The sequence below is a fragment of the Prosopis cineraria genome, unplaced genomic scaffold (genome assembly GCF_029017545.1).
Source record: "Prosopis cineraria cultivar Desert tree isolate PC_DT_omini unplaced genomic scaffold, ASM2901754v1 PC7, whole genome shotgun sequence".
Taxonomy (NCBI): Eukaryota; Viridiplantae; Streptophyta; class Magnoliopsida; order Fabales; family Fabaceae; genus Prosopis; species Prosopis cineraria.
This window is the reverse complement of record NW_026555338.1, coordinates 33,126,808-33,138,681: the sequence shown is the minus strand read 5'-3', so window position 1 is coordinate 33,138,681 and position 11,874 is coordinate 33,126,808. Positions and strand designations below refer to the sequence as shown.

General features: G+C 34.7%; 2 protein-coding genes across 2 annotated transcripts; both read left to right on the top strand.

The window, feature by feature from the left end:
* The first annotated feature begins 322 nt into the window (after positions 1-322).
* Positions 323-5,510, top strand: LOC129315727 (sodium/calcium exchanger NCL-like). Its single transcript, XM_054959709.1, has 9 exons — positions 323-921; positions 1,460-1,669; positions 2,341-2,525; positions 2,947-3,092; positions 3,172-3,439; positions 3,649-3,797; positions 3,982-4,240; positions 4,585-4,869; positions 5,084-5,510. The coding sequence occupies exons 1-9, from the start codon at positions 507-509 to the stop codon at positions 5,330-5,332; spliced, it is 2,166 nt and encodes a 721-aa protein (XP_054815684.1). The 5' UTR covers positions 323-506; the 3' UTR covers positions 5,333-5,510.
* Positions 5,511-5,703: 193 nt separating this feature from the next.
* LOC129315728 (sodium/calcium exchanger NCL2-like) lies at positions 5,704-10,838 on the top strand. Its single transcript, XM_054959710.1, has 9 exons — positions 5,704-6,413; positions 7,439-7,645; positions 7,782-7,966; positions 8,438-8,583; positions 8,685-8,949; positions 9,111-9,256; positions 9,417-9,678; positions 9,789-10,085; positions 10,550-10,838. Exons 1-9 carry the CDS (start codon positions 6,005-6,007, stop codon positions 10,796-10,798), a joined length of 2,166 nt encoding a protein of 721 aa, XP_054815685.1. The 5' UTR covers positions 5,704-6,004; the 3' UTR covers positions 10,799-10,838.
* Positions 10,839-11,874: the final 1,036 nt, after the last annotated feature.

Below are 11,874 nucleotides of genomic sequence, written 5' to 3'. Positions count from 1 at the left end.
TACATACAACATTAATAAGGTAAAACATAGCCCCCAGAAATCACTTGTAAGTTGTAACTTTGAGAATCAGTATCAAATTCATATTATTAAATGCATATATTTTTGTTCTATACTGAAAAATTTACTAATATCATTGGATCTTTCTATATAATGTCTGAATCACTGAAATGTATTTTTCTCAATAATTTCTGGCCACCTCTAAAATTATTATTATATTTGTATGCCACTGCCCACCTGGGTAAGATAAACTCATTACCAGTCAAATTTTTGGATCACATCTGATTTTGAATCATAAGGCTTTCTTTTTGTTTTTTTCTTCTGTTATCCACACACAAATTTTTCTTTTTTCTTTTCTCTCTTGATTTTTTATTTTTGGGACCAACCACGCCTATTAAAGTTAACTGACACACAAGTGAAGTGAACAAGAATCTGTTCTTCAACTCACACCCTGCCGATACCCTGAGGCATTTTCTTCAACCTCATTAATTTGTCAGACTCTGCTTCAAATGAGAAACATTTCAAAACCAGTATGGTCCACCTTCATTCTTCTTCTAGTAGCTGTTCTTGAGGTTGAAGGCCGTTATCTGCGGAACAGTGCTTCTTCTGCATTGTTAACTTCAGATGGAGTTGACGAAGATGGCATTCAACCCCAGAAGAATTCTCAGTTGTTTCTCAGAGGGATTACTGGAAAGACCGAACATTCTGATGAAAAGTGTGAGCAAATGTACGGCTTCTTGCCATGTTCAACTACCATGTTTGGTCATCTCTTTCTAATTCTGGTTTACGAGTTCTTGTTGTTCCATGGAGAATCATACTTGGCTTCTGGGGGTGAGCAGATCTTCAAGATTCTTGGCCCTGGGCTTCTCGGTGCGAGTGCCTTCGATCTTCTTGGTGCCCTTCCTGAATCCTTAATTCTTCTTGGTATGCTAAGTCTCTTTTTCCCTGTTTCTAGATTTTCTAAACTTGTAACTATAATCTATCGAAACGAAGATTGAACTTGAAATCAAAACTACTTTCTTGGATCTTAAAAGTTAAATCTGCAATTTTAGCAAGTCCCATGTCTGTCCTATTCCAATGGTCTATAATATTATTATTTTAGTTTTCCTCCTAGATCTGACTTCATCAAGTCTTGCTAATCTATACCAAAAGACAAGTCTTCATCTTAAAAAATTCAATGAAATCCCAAGTACTGGGGTATCTGAGATTATAAAATAAATTCCCTAAACTTATCTTCATCTTGGAACTATCTGAACCACATGCCACTGGACAGTCTCTGAAGAATATGCTTCGTTGACTTAAAAAATCTGTTATAGCCATGGGGTTCTGCAGCACATCTCTATCCCAATAGCGGTGACAAATTGAACTAATCTGTGTTGACTACTTAATAAAGACCTGGCCATTTTTTTTAAGAGGTTTTTCTAATGTCATTGATAAGATTTTATTTTGTTCTTGTTATTAGTTACTGGGCTTTCCAGAGAGACCAAGGATAGTGCACAAGAGTATGCTTCCACTGGAGTTGGCATATTGGCCGGATCATCCATCTTGCTCCTCACAATAGTTTGGGGAACCTGTGTCATCACTGGCAGGCAAAAATTTAAAATTGACTCAAGGCCTACGTACTCTCATAATTCAAATTCATCAAGTTCAACTCTCAAAGAATTATTAGCTGGTCTTCCCTCTATCTTTCCCTTTGGTTTCTGTGCCTATTAATTATTGTCCAATTGTTAAGTTGTATCTGAACTACCCAGAGCAAAAGAAGTACTCCCGCGGTCCCTATTATAAGCCACCTTTAAAAAGAAAAAGAAAAATTAGTCCTTGATATAAGGTACTTAATGGGGTATTAATTACATGTTTCCAATATAATCTCTATTTAAACTCATGAATTATGGGAGAGAATGTAATGCAAATTTTAAAAATTTTCATTTAAATAAGGGTAAAATTGAAAATTTATTCTATTTTTAGATAAAGTTAATAACTTAACATAGTTAGATGTAGAGGGAATAAAGAACTATGCAGTTGAGTTGATATATGGAAAACTACTTTATACCTCATGAACTTGAGATAGTGGTATTAACCTACACATTATTGAGATAACAAGACACATGAGGATCACATGGCATCTTTTAGCTGGGTTTAACGTTGTTCTTTTAGTCTAAGTCTGTAAAATGTAAATGTTTTTGATGTGTTGATTTAGTTTCCCTTTGACATTTATAAGCAATGAAGAAACCAAGTTGTTAATAGTTGTTTTCTGTGTTTCAAATTCTTCATTGGTGATTGCTTCCTAGCACTACCTTTGTTGTTCTGACACGTCTCTGATTTTTCCTTTTCTTGGCCTACTAGGGTTTGGGATTACTATGGATAAAGAGACAAAGGACATGGCAAGAATCATGGTTCTCTCAGTTATACCACTCGTAATTATGCAAATTCCTAGTGTGTTTGGACTCTCTTTAGTGCTTCGCTCGGTGGCCTTGATGGTTGCTCTTATCGTTACTGTCATTTTTGTCTTGTTGTACCTCATTTATCAGGTACCTCATCCCACAATTTCCATCACTACCGAAGTTAATCCTTGAAATTACATTGTCTCATTAATTTCTTTTTTTTGGTGATATGTTTCATTAATTTCTTTAAGAAAGCAATATGTAGTTACAGTCTAGTACCTGGGAAGTATTTTAAGCTGGATGAACCCTAATAAAGGGAAAAAACTTGGCTAAATCTTCAGCAGACTTACACGAAGAAACATTTTCAAGGAATCAGTATTAAAAGGTTATTTTATTGTGGACGAATCAGATAGCAAACAAACACTCCAAAAAATTTATCCAATTCTTGTGCTTGTTAAAATGCTTTTATCCATATGATTCACAATACTGTTGATGTCATTGCTTACAGTCATCCTATTTGCCCTTGAGAAACAGGTAAGTAACTGCTTATTTCCTTGTAAATCTGCAGATATTTAAACCTCAGATAGAGAAAACAAGGCTAGAATACATAAAACATCATGATTTAATATTGAGAATTTTCCAGCACGTTGAAAAGCAAACCCTTCAAAAGATCCTCACTGAGGATGGAACTCCTAATGTGGCAGCCATTAATGGGTGAGTAAGAAGATTTCATGAAGAGCTTGTCACAGACAGCATCAAATACATGATTAATCACAATTACTTGATAATGCAGGCTATATAACGAAATTAGTCAACACGGTGGTGGAGACAGGGATTTATTGGCTTCTGAAGTGAGAGAGCTGCTGCTCAAGAACAAATTAACTGAGACAAATATCTCAGAGGAACAAGTTGAGGACATGTTAAGAGTGTTTGATCGAAATGGTGACCAAATTATAACCAAGGAAGAGTTTGTCACTGGGTTAACACAATGGATTGAGCAAACGAAGCATGCTCTGGATAAACAATACATACCAAGAAAATCAGTCCAGAACATTTATCAGGTAGATGATGATGGTGGTGGTGGTGGTGATGGTGATATAATATACCTTGTTATATGAATGCCACGCATATATTTTACTTCTTTTAAGCTAAGCACGTCCTCATTACTGTATTAGTTAGTGAATGTGAGGAAAAAATATGGTTTTGAAAATCTACGAGGAAATATGAGATAAAATACAAAGCAGAATGCTAATTGATCTTATATTAGTAGGGTTTCCTCAAGCCATGGATGGAACACACCAGAAAAGAGCGCGAGATTAAGGGACATCTTGTATCTGAAATCTTAAGGCATGCTCAAAGCGATATGGTTGGCCGGCTTCTCAATGATGATGGCACGGCAGATGAGTCTGCTATAAGAAGGTATTAACTATAAACCTAAACCAAAAAATCAGTTACATACTTTGGAGATTCCAAAGACAAAAATTCAAATGTCATTCGATCACAAGGCTGTGTTCGTTGTCCCACAGACAAAGACTTGATGAGATTTTTGTTGTCTGTCATATATGTTGGTGAGCACTATTGACACTGCGATGTGATGTAACAGGTTGTTTGAGGAAGTTGATATCAATAGAGATAATTGTGTTACTCAATCCGAGTTAAGGAACCTAGTGACCAACATCCACTTTGGTAAGGCAGTGGATGAGGAGGAAGCTGTCAAGAAAATAATTCAAGATTTTGATATCAACAGTGACAATGTGATTACTGAGGAAGAATTTGTGGATGGATTCACAAAATGGGTGCTTTCATTTTCCAGACAAGCTCCACGCTCAAAATCTCTGCCTCATGAAGAAGAAACTCATCAAGTATTTGCATTATTCAATTTTTCTTCCTCATTTTTTTGGGAAAATTAATTATGTAGTTTATGTAGTTTTAACTTGATTATAATTCAGTCTCTCAAATTTTAGCCATCTAACATGTTGATCCCTACTTTTTATAACTCGATTATAACTAAGTCCTTGAAGAGTTAGATAATTTTTTGAATTTGCAAAGGCTAACATATTAAATGACTCCAACTTGAGGGGCTGAGTTGGAAGAGTTGAACAAAATGAGTTGCAAAAAATTATAAGGACTAACTAATTAATTTTTCCTTTTTTGTTTTTAAATGTTTTGAACGCTTGTCAATTCATTTTCCTTTCGGATGTGTTAGACCTGGGAATATGTAGAGAAGGTTGTGGAAGAGAAGCATCAGCACAAAGGAATATATGGATGGATCATGGCTATACTAAATGTGGTTCTTGGAATTACTATTTTATCCATTCTTGCAGAGCCATTAATAACAAGTGTCCAGAAGTTCTCTGCAGAAGCAGGAATCCCATCTTTCTTTGCCTCATTCATTTTAGTCCCTCTGGCCACAAATTTTAGAGAAGCAACCTCGTCCATCAAAGAAGCTAGCCACAAGAAGAGAAGTAACACTTCTCAGACAATCTATGAGGCCAGTCATGAGTAAATCACTTAGTCGTCTTTTCTATTATAGTTAACTGATCCCTACTTAACTATTTCTATAGTCATATTAAAAATAATTCTGTTTCTTATTGTGCATTTCTATACACTTCATTGACAAAAAACTAAAGAAATTTTTTGCTAAGAGGGTTTAGGAAAAATTCAATAAAAGTTAATATAATTTATTCATGAATTTTGAAATGCAGATTTATGGAGCAGTATTTATGAACAACATCCTTGGATTCTTGGCAATTGCGATTCTGATATATGTGAGAGAAATTATGTGGGAATTCTCAGCAGAAGTGTTGGTTGTTGCAATTGTCTGTGCCATAACGGGCCTTTCTGCAAGTTTCCGGCCCAATTTTCCTCTGTGGACATCCTTCGGCGCTTACCTTTTATATTTGCTGTCTTTAGTTCTGGTTTATGTTCTCAGTGATGTTCTGCATTACGCTTAGTGAGCCACTCTTTGAAGATCTTGACCGACACAGAATGATCTTATCTGGACAAGTACCAAACATTATATATTTATCATGGTTCAAGGACACACAATGATGTGTAACTAAATGTATTGTTATAGGTTCTTTTTTTGGGCCAGCGTTATAGGTTTAAATTTTAGTTAAGTCTATTTCTTAAGATCTTGGGCTGCTCGTGCATCTAATTGGTCTTTTATAGGTATAATAAATGATTCTCGCATGATCTGTTGGTCCGAAAAATAGAAAAATTATCAAACTGTTGCTGCCCCATCCCATGAAGTTTGACTTTTTTAAGGTTCCGTTTGGTTCTCAACTTTGATAGATTCCTGGAATATGTCGCATTCTCTGCTTGGAGCAAGTGGTTTTTCTTGAACAATAATTATACTCTTTAAATAATTTGAAGGTTGTTGACGGGGCTTCAAATGCTTCATCTCAAACCTTAAACAGATTGAGTATTGATATTTTCTGTAGACCACGTCAGATTTTTTTTTCCCCAACAAGTTGAAAGCATGAAACCGTATACCCATTCAATTACTTTACTTGTGGATCATAATTTCCTATTACTACTATTTCATCATATGCTTTTCAACAACTGCTTCATAATATGCAGAAGCATTCTTTCTACCGTTCATTTGGGCAACAATCAAGCAAGTGATGAGAACCATTTTGAGAAAATTATGCTTTGTTTTGTTCATTCTTTTTGCAATAAGGATTGTGGTTGAAGGGCGTCGTCTGAACTCCATAACTATTGATAATGAATTGGTTTCAGACGGGGTTGATGATGACGATGAAGTTCAACACAACAAAACTTACTTACTTTCCAAAGGCATTGAATCTGAACCCATTTATCAGGAGTGCAAGCAGATGTATGGGTTCTTGCCATGTTCAAACAACATTTTTGGCCACCTGTTTCTGATTCTGGTTTATGAGTACTTGTTGTTCCATGGAGAATCATATCTGGCTGATGGAGGTCAGCAGATCTTCAAGATTCTCGGTCCTGGGATTTTTGGTGCAAGTGCCTTTCACATCCTTAGTGCCCTCCCAGAATCCTTAATTCTTCTTGGTATGCGACTTCTCTTGGAAGTAAAACCTCATTTCGAATTAATCCTCAAATTGATTATCTTTGAATTTCGATAATACTCAACAAATTTTGTTTGGATCTAATTCTGTATCCATGGAGATACTGTGCTTCTGCGTATGCTAGTTTTCCTTCCATGAGCTTTAAATATTAAATCTTGATAACAATAATACTCAACTAGGCTCTGGACTCGCCAAATGTCTCCAATTAACTGTTTGATGTTGGAGCAACTAGTTGTTTTTGGAAAAACTTATATACTTAGCCTTATATACTTAAGGTGCTTATTTTCAATTAAATTAAGACATATATATGTATTATTTATAACTTATTTAATCTATAATAAATTATTATTATTAAAATTATTAACACATTTAAATCTACTTGTTTTGATTTGATTGGATAAAAGTACATTAAATATATAAGGCTAAATGCATAAATTTTGTCCTTTTCTTGATTGCACAAGGTATCCCTCAAGCTGGTAGCCATGAGACTAATTTCTCCAGAAATTTGAGTGCCATTTTTGGAGTTATCTTCTCCCAAGCAATGTTTTTTTATATATATCTTCTGGAATCAAACCCTGGATGTAGCATGTAGCTTTTAATTCTTCATGTTGTGTTTAGTTTGAAAATTTGGGAAATAAATTTAAACCTGAGTGAAGTTTTACATGTGACTAAAAAGTTTCAGCATTGCCTATAATTATGAAATTCACAACAACCAAACATGTCTTAATTCAGCTTCATAAACTCTATGAGCTGTTTTGCATCTAAAATTTTAAATGCAAGTTAGAACTGGTCGGTCTCAGAAGGGTCAATATTTGTGAAGCACTTTAATTCTTAATAGCGTGCAATCTTTATATGAATTCCTATACCATCTGATATTGATAAAATGAAATCATTCAATCTATGAACCCATCCCCATCTTTTGTATCCCAATTACGAATATGCCATATTTGGTAAATAACAAAAATGCCATTTTGCTTTATCAGTTATATGATTAGTGTTTGCTATCAGTTTCTGGACTTCTCAGCAGCAAGGAGATTGCTCAAGAGTATGCTTTTACTGGAGTTGGCTTGTTGGCTGGATCATCCATCTTGCTCTTGACAGTAGTATGGGGAACCTGTGTTATTATTGGGGCCCAACAATTCAACAGAGATTTAAATCTTAGAAACTTTGATGATTCTAATTCAGCATCTACAAGACTTGAAACATTTTTGACTGGTCTGTTCCATCTCAATCCTCTAATTATATTCTCACTTAAACTGCATTCAGATTCGTGGTCAACACATAATATTGTTTCAAATGCCCATAGCTAAGCCTGCTTGACATGTCTCCAAAAAATTTGGTGGGATTTTAGGTCATGGCATTACAACAGACTTGGAGACCAGCTACACTGCAAGAATCATGATTTTCTCCGTCATACCACTCATAATAATGCAAATCCCTAGTCTGTTTCAATTCTCTTCTGGGCCAAGATCTGTGACCTTGATAATTGCTCTCATCATTACTGCCATCTTTCTGTTATTGTACTTCACTTACCAGGTTTACAAAATAATCTGGTAACTTATGAAATCCTTTATAAAATAATGTGATTCAAACTATAAGAGGAAAAGTAAAAGGGTTAAAGAGCAAAAATACTCAGAAACTTTTTCTCTAAGAATTTCTAATATCTTTAAGTCAACAATGGTGTCTAGGTATCTATTAACTTTAGAAAAGAGGCCAATCTTCCCCTATCTATTAAGTTATATCCTTAAAATTTAATTATCAACGTTAGACTATTGTACCAGATTGGAGAATGTTTGCCTTTTTTATAAAGTTAATGGGTACCTAAGCACTGTTATTGATTTAAAGATGCTAGAAGCTTTTGAAAAAAAAGTTTTTGAGTATTTTTGCACCTTAACTCAGAGTAAAATGATAGTTCTCTTATAGAGGGGCAGAGAATGCATGCAGGGAGTTGTAGACCAGAAGAAAATGTTTCTGACAATTGGCTTTCATTTTGCTATCAATCTGCAGATTTTTGAACCCTGGATACAGAAAAGAAGATTGGAGTATGTGAAGCGCAATCATTTACTAGTACAAATATTACGACATGTTGAGAAGAGTACCCTGGAGAGGATTCTCACCAAGCATGGATCTCCAAATGTAAGCGCCATAAGAAGGTGAGATTTCATCAAACAACTCTTGAAGTAGGTGAAAATTTTGTTTTATTGTCCAGAAGGGTTATGTTTAGTTCATCGCAATGGCTATCTGTACATTGCAGGCTATTTAGAGAAATGGATCAAGATGGAGACAGTGTTGTAACACCTTCTGAAGTAAAACAAATCCTGCTTAAGAGCAAATCAAATGAAAGAAGTATCAATGAAATGGAGATAGAAGACATGATGAGAGTTTTTGACTTGAATGCTGATGACAATAGAATTACTAAGGATGAATTTGTGAGCGGCTTTATAAAATGGCTTGAACAAACCAAGTTTGCTCTGAATAAACAGTATATGTCAAGGAAATCACTCAAGGAGTTATATCAGGTACTAAATGCACCTTGTGACTTAGAATTCCACGCATTTCCAATTTTCAGCTCTACATATACACACTCATGTTATATTTACATGAATCTTGAAATTGCCATAACACTTGAGAAGCTACTGATTCGTTCTGTGTTTCTGACAAACTTGTAAAAATCTAACAGGTTTTCGAGCCTTGGATTGAGAACAAAAGGAGAGAACAAGAAACGAAGAGATATGTTATATCTGAAATCTTATGGCATATCCAGAACGATTTGGTTATCAACCTTCTCACTGAAGATGGCAAGCCCGATGAACTTGCTATAAGAGGGTTAGAATCTTGAATTCTTCTTCTTACCTAGCCAGGTGCAAGTATAATAACAATAATGATAATGATAATAAACCTTAACTAGATTACAATCATGTCAAACTAGTTAATAGTGCTGGAAATATGAGTTGAACAAGTGAGCTCATATCCACTTATTTCACAGGTTATTCGACAAGATCGATAGCAATAAAGATAACTGCATTTCCGGGTCTGAGTTAAGAAAACTACTCACAGATATCAATGTTGCTAAATCATCAATAGATGTGGAGGAAGCAGCCAGTAAATTCATTGAAGAACTTGACTCTGACAGTGACCATGTCATTAGTGAGGAGGAATTCATTTCTGGGTTAAAAAAATGGCTCAGCTCATCATCTCCCAGCCCCGCTCTTCTCTCAGACTCTGAGTCTCAAGAAGATATGGTGAAAGTAAGTGAAGCACAGTAAAAGAACACACAAAGTTTCCAATCTTGTTCATTTTACTTTTTTGTGTGTCAAGATCCAGAAGTTAAAACTGACACCATGTTGTTGTGACTAAGATGTGGGAAGAGACAAACATGGTGGTGGAAGAGAACCAAAGCAAAGCAGTGGTTGATAAATCGGTATGGGCATGGCTAAAGGCAATAATGTATGTAGTGGTGGGGATTGCTATTTTATCTGGTCTGGCAGAGCCCTTGGTAGAAAGTGTACGCAAGTTCTCGGACAGTGCAGGAATTAATGCGTTCTTCATCTCATTTATATTAGTCCCATTGGCTACAAATGCTAAAATAGCAATTTCTGCAATCAAAGAAGCAAGCCATCAGAAGTCTAGGACTACCTCTCTTTCCATTTCTGAGGTTAGTCATCATCTCGTCTCCCTTCACTTCTTCAATAACAACATAAATCATTGATGTCAACTCATTTTAAATAATAAATGTCAACCCATTTTAAATAATGATGGTGGTGGTGATGAATGATAAAAGACGCTTGGTGGAGGTATGACTCAATTTATCTATATGTGATAGGGTTGGGCTAGAAAAGAAAGGCATGCAAATAGAAAGAAATATGAAACTAATGGCTCAAAGTTTAGGGTTAACTCACGTATATGTAACATGAGTGGAAGAACTTGTACATTCCCCTGAGTCCCAACAAATGGTATTAAAGCCAGGTGGCTCAGTAGAATCTTCCCAGCCTTGGATTCTTTTATGAGTTCTCATGAGATGATAAAAATTAATTAGAAGTTTGTTTTTTTCTTTGAGATTTGATTGACAAACACATATAATCCATGATGTGAAAGAAGTTTTGTGGTCAATGATTGCAGATATATGGAGGGGTGTTCATGAACAATGTGCTAGGGTTCTTTGCAATTTCTGTTTTGATATATGCTCGAGGAATTACATGGGAATTCTCAGCTGAAGCTTTGGTTGTGGCACTGGTTTGTCTTGTGGCAGGCCTTGCGGCTAGTTTTAACTCAAGTTTTCCTATATGGTCTTCCTTCTGCGCCTATCTATTGTACCCATTTTCTCTCGTCCTTGTTTTTATCCTCAGAGATGTTCTCACCTATATTTAACCACAGTTTGGAGTGGATTTTTCTTTTACAAGGCATTTTATGCATGGAGTTGGCTTCTCTCCTTAGAGATCCCCTTTACTTCTCCTCCGTTGCATTCCTATGAGTAGATTTGGATTGTTTATATTCTAAACAATACAAATTTAATCTAGTTGTTTATTACTAATCTGAATAATATAAATTTAATCTAACTGTTTTAATTTAATATTATTTTATTCATTTTTATAAATCGATTATTAAAATATACTTCGAATAATATAGATTTAATATTAAAAATTTTTAATATTGAATTTGAATCATTTATATTAAATATGAACTATTCAAACTGATGATCTAACTGATTTATTAAATTTTTTTATAAATACTTATTTTAATAAATATAAAATAAAAATAAAAATATAGAAGCCAACCTTTTTATATATCATTGAATTTAATTTATAAATAAATGTTCATGTACCACTACGTGTCAATTGTTGATGCAGTAATTTTTTCAAAAATAAATTTATAGGTTTATTTTGTGTTTGATCCAGCTTTATAATTTATTAAAATCAATTTTATGTATTAATTATCGGAAAACCTAATTTTCCAACTTAAATTCAGACATATCCAAAGCAAACCATGTTACGCACCCATGCATGAAGGTAGCAGATGGGTTAGCCGACTCCCTAAATCTGTAAAGTAGCCTGTTTAATGTAATTACAGCTTTTGTGGTCCTGTATAGCAAATATTGATCGTTTTCGGTACTTGTGTGCAGCTTTTCCATTTAAATACATGACGCAACACGTAGCCATGTGGAGATTTGGCGAGAACAGAATGCTGCATTTGTAGTTTAATATAAATTATTCCCCGCTCTAATCTGCGAGATAGTCACATCAAGCAGTCTATTTTATTATTATTTAATATTTAATATTTAATTAAAATTATCAAGGCCTTGTTCCTATCATCTCATCTCATTGTGACCCACTGGATCAGATCTATACGTGGGCGCATATCGTGTGCCAAGTAGATCTGAATATTCAGAACTAAATTCTACTCTAAGTTTCAAAGGGTTAAAATTTAAATTGAGAGGATTATAATTT